Source organism: Apium graveolens, chromosome 1 (assembly GCF_009905375.1).
Source record: "Apium graveolens cultivar Ventura chromosome 1, ASM990537v1, whole genome shotgun sequence".
Lineage (NCBI taxonomy): Eukaryota > Viridiplantae > Streptophyta > Magnoliopsida > Apiales > Apiaceae > Apium > Apium graveolens.
Genome location: NC_133647.1, coordinates 179,924,126 through 179,943,139, shown reverse-complemented (window position 1 = coordinate 179,943,139; position 19,014 = coordinate 179,924,126). Strand labels below are relative to the sequence as shown.

Below are 19,014 nucleotides of genomic sequence, written 5' to 3'. Positions count from 1 at the left end.
AATTTGGAGGGATATAGTCTAAAAGACTGTTCAATATGATAAAATTTGTCCAACATTAGGTGACAATTAACCAGTCATAAGAATTACTTGATGCAAATGATCTATTATATTGAGGAAATCGACCTTTTCCCAAAAATTGTGATCTCATCGTTAACCGGTGAGGGCACTTATAAAAAGAGAGCTCATATGCGCACACTGTTTGATATATAGGTGCACGCCCTTTTATTGAGATCAAGACTATAATACCCTCGTGCACATAACTTCAACCTCTTTTAATGTTAAATAAAGATAATTTAGACCTAATTTCAATAAAAGGGTGTGTACGTATAAATGGAGGGTGTGGATTTCATCTATATACATAAAAAGTTTTTGAAGTCTCTGTGGCAACTAGCAATTTATTTGGGACGAATTTCGTATTTTAAAATTATTTTAGGAGTAGATTACAAATTTTAAATGGGCCTGTTTTGGTCGACTGGTCAACCCTAAATATGGCTCTAAGCATATGGGCCACAATTTTTAGATAGAACGGACTAAGACAATACAAAAAACTGCTGAATGGGCCTTTAAAACAATTAATGGACTGGGCTAAAAAAGTCACTATTATAAATATAAAAAAAGTCCAATTATATATTCATACAGCCTTCTCAAGTTTCTGGTCTTTTCTAATTTGCATCTGCGAAGCTCTTCAATTCGTTTCAGGTATGTCTCTAATTTAGGGTTCATAATCTGCGCTTCTGTATTCAATTTGTTTACACGCACAACATATATATGTTTTTATTTAATTTGTATTCAAGTATAGTTTTCGATTGAATTGAGTGCGTAATCGCACGTTTTATGTATGTATTTCTGCTGATTTTGTTATGTTGATATGAATTATGTAATTATAATTATTTACGCAAAGTGTATTTATCATAACCTAGCTTGTGTTAGTGTAGGTGTTTTGGCTTGATTTTTACTGGATACTAACTATACTAATTGATTATATTTGTGTGTATATGTAGGTTTGTGTTTTGCGGAAAATTATCGAGGTTGCGGTAATTTCGAGAGGAAGAGACTACGATAATGGTGAGTTAATTGCTTGTTTTTGTGTACTGTTTCTAATCTGGAATATTTGTTAATGTTTATAAATGTTTGAGTTTCGTTTATTGTATAAGTAGCTTTTGATTGTCTAAGTTAGAGCTTATGTATTCTGTTAAATTGCGTGTTATGATGTTATAGGCAACATTTGGTTTGTATTATTGAAATTTGAAATACGTGGTTTTGTGTGTCAGGCGACTGTTGCTGATTCTTTCCTGGCTGATCTTGACGAACTTTCGGACAATGAGGAAGATATTCTTGTGAGTGTTTTAGCTATTTATATCTTTTTCTTTTGAAAGTTTAATTTAGCATAGCTCCTTGCAAGGCTTATCATCTACATAAGATATATATTTAATGATATATGAATATATATAATAAAGTCTTGCAGTGATTTACTTTAAAACATTGATAGCTCTGCAAAAAAATATTGAACTAATTAAGTTACCATCAGGATGAAGACAATGTCGAGGCTGATAACATGGAAGAAGATGTAGATGGGGAGCTTGCTGACATTGAAGCCCTTAACTATGATGATCTGGATAATGTATCCAAGCTGCAGAAAACCCAGCGTTACATCGATATCATGCAGGTTCGTGTTTGTATATAATACATGCTTTAGTTTTTATGGATATAATCTTATATCATATGTTTTGATAAATGCTAACTGAAGGTATATTATGCAATTCTAGCTGTCAGTTAAATAATTTACGTGTGGATACCTGCATTTATTGTCTATAGTTTGCTGATCCTTCCTTTTAAATGTGAAAATCTGCACAGAACTTTGGGGGCATAGTTGTTTGTTTACTGTATCTTGTTATGTACGATTGTCATATAGTTACCATTTAAATTGGTGTATCTGTTTTGTTGCTTATTTAATACATAAAATTTCATTGTGTATTGCCCTCTGCTGGTAGGGTTCGATACCTTGTCAATTGTTGAGTATTTGACAATATACATCTTTAAGTGCAGCGATATTGAACCGTAAATATATAATTTAGCCCAAAAAATTGTTTACTAGCCGTGGTTTCAAATTTTCAGTATATATGAATCCAAAAAAGCATATAATTAGAGTACCAGAACAACAAATAGATTGCTCAATTACAGAATCTTTTAAATGTTCATCTCTCTATCTCTCTGTAAAGAAGTAATAATTATGTCAAATTGAATGTCTGGGGGGTGCAATGAAATCATATAAAGAAAATAAGAGGTTTAAGTGAAGGATGTAGGGGTGAGAGTGAAAAATATAAGTATAATTTAAATGTCTTATGAGAAGAATTATTATTTTTTTGTGGAAGGAGTAGCGTTCATTTTAGACTGGAAAGAATGAACCATAATTTTAACGTAAAAAAATGAAATGAAGATGGAATAATTATTTAATCATACATAACCGAAGTTAAGTCCAGATTTTAATATATCCGTTTGAGTGTGTACAACCTTAAATGTCTACACTGTATAGAGTGGAATACTTGTACATTTTTAACTAAAGTAATGTGGAGAACATAAAGGGTGGAAAGCATTACTATGGTTACTTTTATCATCAGTCATAAGATGTACGACTTTTAAGTTAATATTTCTTGTTTACAGAGGCAGAAATACAACGATTGGTATAGAATCTATAGATAAACCTCAAAACCCTATTTCGGGTCCTATTGTCTTCTGTTTATAACTTGGAATCCAGATCTTCCGATGTTCTTATCAATAATTTAAAAATAGATTTCTTCTGGTTCTTGCCCCTTAGTCTAAAGAAAAGATAAAACTATGATTTTTTACTTATTTAATCTGCAGTTCGAAAACTCTTAATTGATATTTTTCTTTTTGATAATCAGTAGCTGATTTATTTTTGTTGAGTATATTTAATTATATGTACTATTTTTTGGATAGAGAAAATGACGCACTACCTGTTATGGTATTCATAGCTATATTGTAGGTTGAGATGATAACTAATAACTGTTAACAGCAGTGTGCTTTATGTTACAGAAAGTTGAAAGTGCACTGGAGAAGGGATCTGAAGTCTCAATGCAGGGCGTTGTTTTGGAGGATGATCCAGAATACCAGCTGATCGTGGACTGTAATGCGTTGTCAGTTGATATTGAAAATGAAATAATTATCATCCATAATTTTATTCGTGACAAGTACCGCCTGAAATTTCCAGAGCTTGAATCACTTGTTCATCATCCGATTGATTACGCTCGTGTTGTGAAGAAAATTGGAAATGAAGTTGATCTAACCCTTGTTGATCTAGAAGGACTATTGCCCTCAGCTATCATTATGGTTGTTTCAGTTACGGCGTCAACCACAAGTGGAAAGCCACTGCTAGCTGAAGATCTCCAGAAGACTGTTGAGGCTTGTGACAGGGCTCTTACATTGGATTCAGCAAAGAAAAAGGTTCTTGATTTTGTAGAGGGTAGAATGGGATGTATTGCTCCAAACCTTTCTGCTATAGTTGGTAGTGCTGTCGCTGCGAAATTGATGGGCACCGCTGGTGGTTTATCGGCACTGGCTAAGATGCCAGCATGCAATGTTCAGCTTCTGGGTGCCAAGAGAAAGAATTTAGCAGGATTCTCAAGTGCGACTTCTCAGTTTCGTGTAGGATACATTGAGCAAACAGAAATTTTTCAGGGCACGCCCCCTGCTTTAAGAATGCGTGCCTGTCGTCTTTTGGCTTCAAAATCTACACTTGCGGCACGTGTGGATTCTACTGGAGGAGATGCAACTGGGGGAGTTGGAAGGGCTTTCCGCGAGGAGATACGTAAGAAGATCGATAAGTGGCAAGAACCTCCTCCTGCAAAGCAACCAAAACCACTTCCAGTTCCTGATTCTGAGCCGAAAAAGAAGAGAGGTGGTCGTAGATTAAGGAAAATGAAAGAAAGGTAACTTTATATCTCAATATCTTACGCTCAACAGCTTATTTTGTTTAATTATGCTCTTCGTTTATAGTGATTTGGTTACCAAATTGGATGCAGATATGCTATAACAGACATGCGCAAGCTAGCAAACAGGATGCAGTTTGGGATACCAGAAGAGAGCTCTTTGGGTATGTAAATCAACTCCATATCCTCTCTTCCTACGTTTTTAGTGTGATTTTAGTTTGTGGAGTGCTCAATTTTTTTTTCTTATTACGTGTTATTTTGAAATAGGGGATGGTCTTGGGGAAGGATATGGAATGCTTGGTCAGGCTGGAAGTGGGAAGTTGCGTGTATCAGTTGGTCAGAACAAGCTTGCTGCTAAAGTTGCCAAAAAGTATGTTATCGATTACTATCCTTTCGTTTCTGTGTTGCTTTTCCTCACTACAGTTGTGAATTTGGTTGCATGTAGGTGTACAATTTATTCGGATATAGATTGAACTTTAAAAGCTATTTTGATGACACTGTCACTTGCTTCATGGTACTTACAAGCTTTGAAATCTCCTGCAGGTTTAAGGAGAGGAGCTTTGGTGGCGGCGCTACCTCAGGACTGACTTCGAGTTTGGCCTTCACACCTGTTCAGGTTTGTTATCTTCTGCTACCAGTTACTTATATGATGTTGCATTCAAATCAAACTTTTTAGCAATGCCTACCATGCTTGTGCCTTGTCAAACATTGGTCTCAAACTTTAGGTAGCGCAGGGAGCCAGGGACATATACAATGTAATCATATTACCAATATTTCAACCCAAGTAATCTAGTCAGGCCTTGGTTAAAAAAACAATCTCCTTTATTATTATTGTGTGAAACTGCGACGTAATGCAAATTTTTGGCATACAAAATGTTATGTAACTCCTAGTACCTCTACCTTTTTGCAGGGAATTGAGCTCTCTAATCCACAGGCTCTAGCTAATCAGCTGGGTAGTGGAACACAAAGCACCTACTTCTCTGAAACAGGAACTTTTTCGAAGATAAAGAGACCTTGATTATATAACTTTTTCGAAGATAATCATGTTATGTACTTCATTGAAAGAACATAATATGGATATTGGATGCTCTAAGTTAGCTATAGCAAGTGCTTTAAATTGTTTTTAAGATGTGAGATTGTGAGCTGATAATATGAAGAAGATAATTGTACCTTCATAAATGTTATTGGGCACGTACGAAACATTTTATTTAACGCCAATATAATGTAAAATATTGATTAAGGTGGACTTGACGATGACTTGTTCCGAAACCTTATGCTGAAAACAAAGTGTTGACGAATTTTCAGGCATATAATAGCTTGTATATTGTTCTTTGTTAGTTTTGATTTTTGAAGCTGGGTCAATGTTTTATTGTAACTAGCATATAATAACCCGTACAGGGGTTATTTTCTAGAGTTTTTTCATGCATGCAATTATAATGTTTTTAGTTATATTCTTTTTTGTAAATGTTGTATAATGTCTAACATATTTATCTATATATCATTTTAAAACAGGGTAGTCGTTTAAAATTAAACAAATAAATTTAATATGTAGAATGTCGTTGGTATGTTTACAAAGAAAAAGTTAAAAATTAACATATATGTTGACCAAAATTTTTAAATTTTATTTAAATAAACTATATAACTGGTCTATATTATTACTGAGTTATCTACTAACTTACAATTAACTTACTCAATTTAAAAAAATAAAAAAATGAATAACTGAATTCAGAATTACTTGCAATCATAATATAAAATAATATAAAATTTTATAAAAGTTGATTTTAATGAAAAATGTTAGTTTTTGAAATTTAACGTATGTATGTTTGGAAAAATGTTAGTTTTTTACACTACTCTTAGCAAAATAAGATTAAGTTATATCTGTCTATATTAGCATGTGAATTATCGTATGTTACATTTCTTAGATATTACTATGGTTTCAATTATTTATATCCTAAATATCTGATTTATGTACATATATAATCATTATTAATATCTAGTGAAACAATTGATTACTTAAATAACATGTATTTATAATTATTCAAAAATTAAAATTATGTAATAAATAAATTGCAATAATTTATATATGGTATTCACATTATTACTAACAAACAATCCATATCTGTTTTTTACGCGATCGAGTATCAATCATGTAACATAAAAATAAATTATATATTGTAAGACTTATTATTGATATTCATTATTTTTTTCAAGAATTTGACGGAAAAATTGTAATTATATTATTATTTAAACTATTTTTAAGTTTCTTTTATTACAACTCTAATATTTCTTCATATAATAATTTGATAATATTGTATACTATTCTCCTAAAATTAAATATTTTTCAATTCGATAAAGTTTTATAAATATTAGTTGAACTGGTTAATTCCTTCAAATTATTGAAATATATATATATATATATTTTTTAAATATTGAATCAAATGTTACAATATGGTATAAATATAACTTTTATTTGAATAATTCAAAATATTTGTACAATATTATCTTGATCAATAAATATTGTTTATCTAAAAGAATTCTTTTTAAAATGCTAGTTTTTTTAAAGTGAAATATAAAAAATAAATCGATTTAATATATCATCGTAGTTTTAACAAATCTCGTGAGATCTCATATCAAATTTCAAATATTTTTAAAATCGGGACAAGTCCCAAAACACTATTGGCTACCAGTGAAGTTAGTAATTTTAATACAAATAATCAATTGACTTGATCCTATATATACCTCAAACATATTAATTTATATTAATATAAGATATCAAAAAATTTCACATTATTGATAAGATATTCTCGTCGACTTGTAATTTAAATTTACTAAACGTAGAATGTGACAATGTTTTTCGGCTAGTCATGTAGTCAAATTTCGAGTATTTTTTGAACAATGGGCCAAATTCTGATTTCAAATTCAAAATAAACTAAAATGCATTGACTCATTATAATTCGAACTTATCTAAATATTTAATACCGATCTAGATTATTTATATATAGACGATTCTATTTTCAATATTTTCTTTAAAAATTATATATGTACATTTTAATTACTTTTTATAATAAAAAATATATGAGATATATTTTCAAACTAAATAATAATAAATAAGATAGTAATTCATTTATGTAGTATGCCTAACTTTATATCTGGAATTAAGTTTTTAAAATTAATTGTACAAATATTCAAGTAACTATCATTTTTTTTGCGGAATTCAAGTAGCTATATTTAAGGTTAAATAAAATATTCTTTAACAAACTTACATATTATGTGTATGATAAAAAGTATATGTTATAATATGGTGTAGTGGTATGAGGTTGTATAAAAGAATGAAGCAACTTGAGTTCGATTCTCACAAAACACAACTTTTATATAAATATTAAAAACAGGGGTAGTTTAGTCTTTTCAATGAGACTTTTTAATCTCAAAATATTATCCCCATGTGTGCTATTATATATAGAAGAGATACTTATTCCGTTTTAAATTAGCAGGAAAGTTTGACTTTTTTTTTGGTCAAGTTGATCGATATTTGAACGAAAAATAATTAAATAAATTAATAATTTTAAGAAACTGGAGTATGTTTTGATGGAGCCGGGTACTTACTGCTGGGATGAGGAAATATTACAGGATATCTTTAATGAGAGAGATGTCCAGTTAATCAGAAGTATACCAAATCCATTGCAGCGTAATGAGGACTCTTGGTTCTGGATAATGGAGGAATCTGGTTTGTTTTCTGTAAAAAGTTGTAGACGTATTCAAGGCCAACAAAATTGGGTACATACGGATTTCTGGAAGAAAGTGTGGTCGTTAGAGTTGCCAGGAAAGGTCATCAACTTCATATGGCGAGTGTGTAAGTCTTGCTTGCCAACGGTGGCTCATGTTGTATTTGATTGCTTATTTGCAAGATCGGTCTGGGCAAGGGTAGGAATGATGGAGGTGAAGTGTGATGGGTACGAAGAAAATGCCATTGATATTCTCCAGCAACTGGTCAGTGCTTGTTCACGAGAAAAGTTAGCTTTAATTAGTATGGTTTGTTGGAACCTTTGGAATCACAGGAACAAATGGGTATGAGATAAGGTGGGTATATAGGATTTTGGGGGACACGCAACGACGCTGAATATGATGTATGAATGGAAGCAAAACTGCCTGGAGAAGTTTAAGCAGAAAGTTGTGAGTAATGTAAGTGCCAGGAAATGGTACGTACCTCAGCAAGGGTGGATGAAAGTAAACGTTGATGCTGCTGTGTTTATGGAGCAAGGATACACTGGGATAGGAAGTGTCATCCGTAATGAGCATGGTGAGTTTGTTCGAGCAAGAAACCAGAGATTGGAAGTACTGTAACAGCCTGCGCATTCTAACAATAAAAAAGCCCTATGCGAATTTATAAATATAGGCCCCACAATATAAAAATAAATAAATTATTACATAAGAGTAATTAAGGTGCTTTTTTAAAAATAGATCTTCATGCATTCCCGGATGCAAACTCATCCATTAAAGGGAGGACTCTCTTTAGGTGTTTCAACTCCAAAAATAAATCATTTCCATCAAAAGTGAATTAAAAAGTCTTTCACCTGAAGTATCATCCACCTTTATAATAACTATAAAGTTAATCAAAACTTAATTCTATAAAGTTGACCAAATTAAACAACTAAAATAATATACTTTAAACCCTAAATTATTTATATATTGAAACTGATAAATGAGAATTAAGATATGAAGAGATTAAAATGCATACCTTGATTAGTTATTGATATTTGTAAGTGTCTAAGTGAATGTCTAAGAAAGTCATCGGAACCTGAGAGTTATAGGCTGAGAACCACAATTGTATTATTGGGTGTCTTTTTTTGAAAAGCAGGGGAAGGGGAGAAGGTCACGGGACTCAAAAAAAAAGAAAAAAAGTATTTTACTTTTCAATCTATTATATATATATTATAGTTTAATTTTTTTTATATATATATATAGGTATATGTATTTTTTCTCAAAATTTAGGCCTCCTAAAAAGCAGGACCCATGTCATTGCATGGGCTGCATAGGGTTAAAGCCGGCCCTGATACCAGCGAGTTTGAAAGAAGGCTTCTCCTGGGTGAAAGACCCGGGATATAAGAGGTGCGTATTTGATACTGATAACAGCAAGTCCAGCACAAGTTGCAAAATAGCTATAGTTATTACTATAATTTGGCATCAAAAAGTGTCTTTTGATGTTAAATAAAACTTCAATTCCAATACTAGATGCATTTTTAAACCAAATATTTCCTAACCTAAATTTTATCACTTTATCCTAAGTTTCATTTAAAGCACACAACAACATTCATCTCATTTGTAGTAGTTTGATGATGTGGCTAGATGCATAAATGCATCCAAGTATAGAACTCCTTTGCAGTTGAAATTTTTGACATTTGGTTTCAAATTATAGAAATGACAACATTTATAGCATTGCATTGGATTTGCTCTTAACAAGGCACCGACGGATGCATGCAAGAATATTCAGGGATGTGCGTATTTTCATTCGATTGTTCTAAGTTGTGTTGAATTATTTAAGCACTGTGACAAAAACTATGACAGAGTGTTAGTCGAATTTGTTTATAGATCTGCGAATGAAGTGATTCGTAGATTGACAAGCGCTACTCATCCTATGTTAGGACTATCGCTCCAGATTTTATCTCGCAAGTTATTGATTTAATCTAAATACAAGCAAGTATGTATAATTCAAAAAAAAATTACTCATGATTTATATAAATTTTAGTTAAAATTTGATCAATTTACTTGCAAAAAAATATATTGAAATAACAGTTATTTGGACCGAGGTCGAAGTAATCCTTTTTTTAAATGTGTTATGTAATTAATATTTTCTTTAACGTGAAAAACCGGGCATGCTCAAAACTCGGTACCAGCCTTGAGCGGAAGAAGGAAAATTAATCATGGTAGATTACGGCCTTTACAAGAAGAACTCAAATTATTACATAAGAATCAATACTTGTTTACTGTTTTTATATTCCTAGCTAGGCCGGTTAGTGAAGTGAAAATTCGATCCGACCCGATCTAATCTGAGACAATGTTAGCGGATATGGATTAACCTAGTAAAATCTGATCCGGGATCTGAATATCTGATCGTATTAAAAAATTCTGATTATAAATGGAGCGAATATGAATTTAGGTTGATCCGATCCATTAATGACCCGATCTGATTTATATTTATTTATTTATAAAATTATGTATTTATATAATAAAAATATTTTTTAATATTTCTAATTTATAAGTCTTATCCCCATCTTATCCCTGTCAAGTTTTCTATACTTCATCGATCCAATTTCTAGAATTCACTCCACACACACACACACACACACATATATATATATATATATATATATATATATTCTTTTATCAAGAAGCACTTTCACGTGAATGAATTGTATCAAAATACAATGCCCGCTGCGAACGAGATTATTTCATTCAAAAAATTTTATTATCTAACCGAAGAGCATGTAAAATGTCCCGGAAGTTTAGATAATAAAACATTCTTCTCCGAAAAGTAGAATGAAGTAGAAATCCGATAAAACTAACAATAAAATTAGTCGAGCAATAGTCTGCAAAAACTAAATACAAAATAAAAGATCTCAATGTAACAAATAATAAAAATATTGTCAAAAACGTTAAAATATAACATCTAACCAAAGGAAATATCATTTGGTTAAAACCAGACTACCATATAATATTTAATTAATAATATATAAAAATATAAATATCATATATATATATATATACACACCAACGTATAATATTTTAGTACACAAACGTATAACATTTTTGGTATATACCAACGCATATAAAATTAAATTGGAATACTTCAAACGCCATCAATGGTATTTAATTACCTATAAAAATTTATAAAAATAACATCGAAATAAAGGGGCTTTGAAACTTTTTCTTCCCACTATGGGTCTCAATAAAAGGCATAAAACTAAAATATTAAGAATCAATAATCATTACAGTGCTATAAATTAGAGAAACCTTAAAAATAGCCTAACTTATGCCCTCAATTATGATTGTCAATAAATATTATGATCAAAATTAAAGCTATAAATTCTTTTAACTTTTCAAAACAACATATCACCTCAATCCAATTCAAATAATAATTTCACATTATTACATCAATTTTTTCCATTGTTAGAATCAAATACTCTACAATCCAATAGTATATTTAATTTTTGCTATGTTATCAATTTATAATAGCCTCTGTAATAAGTTACGTTAAAAAATAAATATACATAAATGTAACAGATATCCGAATCAAAATCCGTGATTTGAACATATTCAGATATAGATCGGCCTATAAAAAATTCAGGACCGATTCAATCTGAATCTAAATATGAATAAATAAATAAATATAAATATGAATTACGGTCAATTCAATTTTTAAACTCGATCCATCAACATGCATATTCCTAGCGATATCTTCCTAAGTCTTTTAAACCCGGCAAGCTTTATGTTTCTTTTTTTTATCACCTAGCGTTATGTTTCTTGGGTTCTTTTTATGTCCCTTTACGCATAGAGCATCTATTTCTCTTATAAATAATATACTCCCTCCGAACCATTAGATAGTATACATAAGGTTCGACACGGAGGTTAAGCAAAAATCTATTAAACATGAAATAATGAAAGTTTGGTTAATCGTCGGTCTGGTCATCGTAATTATAGTAATATTTAAAATAAAATACTCTCATAAGTAGATTAGTATTCACAATATCATTATATAAACACAAATAGAATTAAATATATGTCTAATGGTTTTAGTTTAAATAAAATAATATATAATATTCACCTGGACCGGGCTAAACAAAATTAGACTATTGATCGAGTCTTAAAATTAAAAATAAAAATAAACTACATACAGTTAGTTGGATTTGTAGCCTCGGGATAAAACAAAACAATGAAGACTAAAAAAATTTGAATGAAAATTCATTTGATCAATATAATGTCATTAGGTTAAAGTAAAATAAATTTTAAGGAAATTCGTTTGGCCGATTTTATGTCATCAGGCTAAAATAAAATTATATATATTATCAATTCTGTCTAAAATTAAAATAAAAATAAACAAAGAACTAAACATAATTATCTGCATTTGTTTGATATAACGGGTTTGAGGCTAAAACCAAGATTTGTTATTTTGTGCTATGTTAAAAAAAATAGTAAATACTACCCAGATACCTAAAAACATATTTTTATTGAACCGAGCTAAAAAAATTGAAACGTAATACGTTGGTCGACATAATGTCATCAGGATAAAATAAAATATATTATCTATTTGTTTTAAAACAAAATAATATTCATCCAGAGCTAAAATAATATTAAAAACAAACTAAATGTAATTAGCTGGTTGATATAACATGTTTGATGCTAAAATAAAATAATATATATTATTAATCTACGCTAAAACTAATATTAAATTCAAACTTAAGATAATTTTTAATATTATTGACATGTGTTAAAATAAAATTAAAGTCTACATAATTTTTTGGTAGATATAACGTAACCTTACAAAAGTGGGATAGCCTGGATCCGACCGTAATAGCTAGCTGAAATATTAAAATTTGATAGTAGATATGTATACTTTCTGAAATTCAACTATGTATTCTTTCTGAAAAATAAATACCCCAAAAATCAATTAAGTGTGTTTTAATCCCTTAATTAAAATAATTAGGCACAAAAATAATAATTATGGGGAATAATTTTTTATCGAATAAATATAAAATTTATGTCAAAATTTCCCAAAAATTATGAATAATCCAAAAATTCAAAATTAATGGATCTTTGAAATATGCATGATTTTAAAAAAAATAAAAATATGAATTTTGTGGCCTTTGACGTCCCGGTGGGGTCCAGTCCGTTGATTTTTAAGAAACCGAAACATTTCCTAAATTAACAGAAAACCCCGAAAACACATATAATATATGCAAACGCCCGCAAAACGAGATAAACAAGTACCTCGATTAAAACGTACTTTAACACGCGTCCAGATTGCGGGTAATCTCATACAAATGTATTTTAAACACGTATTGAGTATCCGAAAAATATTCTGGTCTTTACAGGACCACATACAGATCCATCTCATGATAAATCATGGCCAAACATATTTTAAATAATATTAAACATATTATTATTCATTTAACACGTAACAAAATAGTTGTAAAAAATTATTTTTAAATGTTTTTAAACCTCAACCTATGCCCGGGTGAACACGGTTAAAATACCAAATAATGTTTCTGACACATATAAAATATTGAGGCGAGTAAAATATTCACTCGATCCCAAAAACTGGAAACTACACTCAGTTTTACCGATATCGATAAAACAATCAACTTTCAGATAAAATTTTGAAATAGTAAAAGTATTTAAATATTTTCACAATAACTGACAGAAATTGACACCAACTATCAATTAGCACATTAAGCCATTTAAAGACACGAACCCACGAAACAGGAATACAATATCCAACATTTTATTCCTTCTAAATCTAGAAAAGCACATAAACATATTCAAATAATAGTAATAATAATTTTGCAAAATACGAAACATCACAATATACCCCGTTATCAGGATTCCGTCATCAGAATCAGCAGAAGAGAGTACTAGGGATCTTCTGACCAACTTTTCCAATCTCGAATACTTAACTTTTCTCAAAATTTCAAATAACACTAAAATTCCTTATACCAAACAGTTATCAAGGGAGCTTCACTCCGCACCATTGTTCCTACCACATACAATTTGACCAATTCCTCAATAAAATCACTTTTACTGATAGAGAGAAAGAAGAATAGAGAGAAAGATAAAGAGAAAAAAGAAAGAAAGAGAGATAGATAGAGATAAATATAGAGAGAAATAAAGAAACAGGCTGGCCACAATATACACCACTGATATTTTAATTACATTGCAATCCACTGTTGATATTGGTAATCCCATCACATAGCCTTACTTTGATTTGACCAGGATAACTTAGCTCAACTCGATTGGCATACCTTTATATATTTGAGATGATAAAATCATAAAATTTCAAAGAGAAAAGAATTTTATATCATAACGGGTGTCCCACCATTGTGGTTATCAAAAACTGAATTTAGGAGAAAGTATTGTTGAAATGAAAAAATAACCGAGAGATCAATATGATCAAACGAACTTGGTGTTGCGTGCAAAAATCAAGACACTACTAAAGGTTGTTAACCTTCCTGTAGTCACAACACACACACACAAGTGATGGCGTACAATCCAACTCGTATCACACATACAGGTATACCTTGTGTCCCCTATAATTAGGGTTGTTCATCTCAGTCAGAATAAAATAATATCAAAGGAATTGAAAATCAAATAAAAAAACTGACAGCATTTCAAAGCTGATATTTCTGAAGGAAATGAAATTCAGAAAACAAAATTTTGGCACAAAATGGCCAAGTGGTGTCATCTCACCAATAAAACTATCCACCATATCACAACTTGACAGAGCTATCGAAATCTGAAAATAGGCTTCATGACAGCCTATGGACATTTAAAAACATAAACATGTTTGAAAACAAATATTAGGGAATATATTCTCTAAGTGATACCTCTTTTTGAGAGATGTCAAAAGAATTTATAGAAAGAGAAGGTATTGCCAAGGTCTTAATACTTATCTTCTATTTGAACTATTATGTTGACTCGTCATCCGATTCTAGACAATTCCTCATATTCTAAGGATATCGATAATATTCATCATCGTCGAATCATAGTAGCCTCGGAAGATTCCACAATAGGACTTTGCAATTGCCAGGAGTTTTTCCCAGCTCAACACAACCATCTCAAATGAATGCGCCTATCTTAACTTACTCGTTGGTACTATATCACATAGTCCAACATGAACTCGATATGAGCTCAAGCGTCCTCACATCGATACACACACTCCTACACACTCTCGTTTCTAATTTACTATAACTTCGGCTCTGATACTAACCTGTAATGCCCCCAAATCCGGGGTCAGGGGATTTGGTCGTCACTATAAAACCTCAATCCAAAATAACCTGTTAAATCAATAAACAAATGCCAACAATTGAAATATAACATATGTGACCCCAAACTACACCAAGATCTTTTTAGGTTACAGTTCTAGAAATGAGAATTCCAAATTTCACAAATAAATTTTTCTCTTTCTTTTTAAAACTCTTTTCAACAAATTCGCAAACTCAAAACTTAACCCACTAGTATAACTTCGAAAAGAAGTATACTAGGCCCAAATATAAGATAACATAACTAATATATATATACACATACAACTTTATACAATAGAACTTACACTAGTCCGCAAACCCTGGTCCAACCACCTTCCCAGAAGTTTATTCTTTTCTTTCTCGAATTACGCGGCTAAACAGTACCAGCTAATCCTCACTGGAAGGTTAAATTTTAAAACAGGTAAGTATGAGCGAAGAAAATGCTCAGCAAGTTCAGTATGATATATAAATGGTCTTTTGATATAAAAACTGACATCAACAATGGAGCAAAATATTTAAACTCATAATTGCTAAATTAGAAAATTTAGTTAAGGAATCCCAGAATTGGTTCCTCATTTGTATTCAAAACCCTTTTTATTTTTTTGAGCAAAAATGATTCAGCAATACCTTGAATCTTGAAGAGAATAAAGCTCGTAAAATAATGTTTACGGAAATATCGTAAACAACAATATGAAAGAGTGATTATAGACGGAATCATAAACTTTACATCCAATTTATTCAAAACCCCAATCATGATATCAATACTTATTTTGACGTCATATCAAATTAGATATCAATACTAACTTAAATGCTCATAACTAACCAGTACTAAAGTATTAAAGTCAACATCAATCATATATATCAATACCACTTTTGATATTAACATCAAATTAAATATCAACATCAATCATAAATTGAATCTCACCTTTTTATCCAAAACATATACACTTGATAAATCATTTATTATATGATTATCAAAAACAATTTGAGCAACTTATATTGGAACCAATTATGCACTATAATATTCCTGATGATCAGTCACAAAACAGCATCGGTATTCCGCAGCCATACCGTAAATATAGGCATCGGTATCCCGCAGCCATACCGTACCTATAGGATATCCTCAAAAAGGCATATATTCTACTTGCAAGATATTACACTTCCGTATAATAGCTCGCACTGAACCGATGCCTCGGCCAATTACACTGTAAGTAGTAACCATCTAAACTTAAAATCTTTTATTGAAAAGGAGCCAAATCAGTCGACAATCTAAATAATTTTATTTTCCCCATTCACTTGGGCAGGAATAATCATAACAAAATTATTTTCTCAAGGTATAAAATATTTATAAATCCAATATATGGATAAGTAAAAACAGTAAACTATTTTGAACTTAGAATAATATAGGGTACTTGCATGATAAATATTTAACTCAGCGATATGTAAAATATTTATCTATTCTGAACTGAAAATAGAAAAGTAATACTTGCATAATCATAAACAGTGGATATTTAAAATATTGAACTATTCTGGAATTAGAATAACGTAAAAAACTTGCCTTTGGTTTTTAGCAGTTAGGCACACTCGTAACAACGCAATTATCTCAGTCTGGCATTTCAAGACATCACCATCTTTCATTCCAACAATTCACTGATATGCTGCTCCCGCGATTGCTAGAAGCTGAATATAAAATACCATTCCATTTCATTCCTTCCAATGTTTGGTCCCGACCAACTCGAATTATCCTTATCTATAATTAAAAGGTAACACTTTAATCGTCTAAACGATAGTTATTCGACGAACTACGCGTCAAAACCCTATCGTCTACCCATAAGATAGCCCACACGTAAATAAAACAGTCAAACACAAGACTCTTGAACCACGTACACACGTAATTCATATATCATGTACACACACAATCCACGTATCACATAATTCATATAACATATGACTCGGTTCGCCAAAACATTTGACTCAGTACGTTTAAAACTGAAATCGAGTCAAAATATGATTTTTCAATAAATAAGCGACTCAGAACTGACTTGCAAAACAAGTGAACTTTTGAAATAAAAGGATTTGTGTCTCGAAAGTATTTTTAATAAAAGAGGAATATTTTTCCTGAGTCTAGACGTGTTCGTTTCGTATTAAACGGATTAACGGTCTATTTATTATGAATAAAATAAGAATAAATCAATTAATAATAATATTAATTAATTTTTAAATACTCAAATATATTTTTAAAAGTTCAAAATAATTTTTAGAAATCATTTGGTTTAATTATAAATAATTAAATTTTATTTAACTATTTATAAATGAAATTAATTGATTAAATGAATTAATTGATCAATTAAATGAATAAATAAATAATCAAAATAAATTATAAATAATTAAATCAAATTTAGATTTCCCAAAATAATAAAAGAAGCTAATATATGGAATTAAATAATTTATTTAATTATTTAAAATAATTACTATCTTGATTTTGAATTTAAAAGAGAAATTTTTGAATTTTTGATAAAATAGAAAATCTAGAAACGCTTTCTAACAAAAGGTGTTGGGGGGTTTTTGGATCAAAGAGGATATAAGAGGAGGAAGATGATCGTAGTTACTCAAGAACACGCCGGAATTTGGAAACAATCCGGCCACCTCCGATGAAAGCAAAACAACCCCGATTGGGGTCTAAATCAACTCCAATTAACCGGGTTTCAGTCCGAAATAAACCCAACAAGAACAATAACCCAACAACCATCTCATATCAACCCCGTAACTCAAAATTCGGCCAAAATCACCATCAAATCAGACGAAGAACTCAAGGAATCCGTAAAAATCACAAAACTAGTCAAAACTCAACCAAACCTTGTGATTAATATATAAAAACGAAGATAATAACATATAAAATCGATTCAGATAATCAAAATCAATACCCACAACATATATAATCCGGAAAATTGAAAAAAAAATGGTTGAAACCATAAACTCGTCTTAATCAATCCCGAACTATAACACATGATTTAATAGCACAAATCGACTCAAATCATCATGTTAAAGCTAACTATAATATCAACAACAATAAAAAATCATCAGAAACGAAGAACACGAATTCGACCAAAATGAACAACATCGTTTTTTGATAATTACTCAACCTTAGTTGATGATTCTGGTATCAAAAGAACGGGCTCGAAGAGAGCTTCAATTCGATTACTAGATCGTCAAAAACGGAGCAACGGATTTCCAGATATCGCAAGATTAAGATCAAGAATATATTAAAACCTCTAAGAACAATTTTGAGGATTTTTCTATTTTTCTGAAAAATAAAAATAAAAATCTAGTTTTTTTAGATAATTATTAAAACTAAAATAGAAATTCAACTATTTATACATTCTGAAAAATAAATACCCCAAAAATCAATTAAGGGTGTTTTAATCCCTTAATTAAAATAATTAGGACTAAAAATAATAATTATAGGGAATAATTTTTAATCGAATAAATATAAAATTTATGTCAAAATTCCACAAATATTATGAATAATCCAAAAATGAAAAAATAATGGATCTTTGAAATATGCGTGATTTTATAAAAATAAAAATATAAATTTTGTAGCCTTTGACGTCCCGGTGGGGTTCCGGTCCGTTGATCTTTGAGAAACCGAAATATTTCCTAAATTAATAGAAAATCTCAAAAAAATATATAATATATGCAAATGCCTGCAAAACGAGATAAACAAGTACCTCGATAAAAGCGTACTTTAACACGCGTCCTGATTGCGGGTAATTTCATACAAATGCATTTTAAACACGTATTGAGTATCCGAAAAATACTCTGGTCCTTACAGGACCCCACATACAAATCCATCACATGATAAATCATGGCCAAACATATTTTAAATAATATTAAACATATTATTATTCATTTAACACATAACAAAATAGTTGTAAAATATTATTTTTAAATGTTTTTAACCCTCAACCTATGCCCGAGTGAACACTGTTAAAATACTAAATAATATTTCTAACATAGATAAAATATTGAGGCGAGTAAAATATTTACTCGATCCC

The 19,014-nt window shown here is 30.4% G+C and overlaps 2 protein-coding genes across 2 annotated transcripts; both read left to right on the top strand.

Moving 5' to 3' along the window:
- The first annotated feature begins 628 nt into the window (after positions 1–628).
- LOC141672401 (U4/U6 small nuclear ribonucleoprotein Prp31 homolog) lies at positions 629–5,193 on the top strand. Its single transcript, XM_074478990.1, has 9 exons — positions 629–699; positions 1,002–1,065; positions 1,272–1,337; positions 1,529–1,666; positions 3,055–3,947; positions 4,041–4,111; positions 4,215–4,317; positions 4,491–4,563; positions 4,858–5,193. Exons 2-9 carry the CDS (start codon positions 1,063–1,065, stop codon positions 4,963–4,965), a joined length of 1,455 nt encoding a protein of 484 aa, XP_074335091.1. The 5' UTR covers positions 629–699; positions 1,002–1,062; the 3' UTR covers positions 4,966–5,193.
- A 2,339-nt stretch (positions 5,194–7,532) lies between these two features.
- Positions 7,533–8,288, top strand: LOC141712407 (uncharacterized). Its single transcript, XM_074515336.1, has 2 exons — positions 7,533–7,934; positions 8,037–8,288. Exons 1-2 carry the CDS (start codon positions 7,533–7,535, stop codon positions 8,286–8,288), a joined length of 654 nt encoding a protein of 217 aa, XP_074371437.1.
- Positions 8,289–19,014: the final 10,726 nt, after the last annotated feature.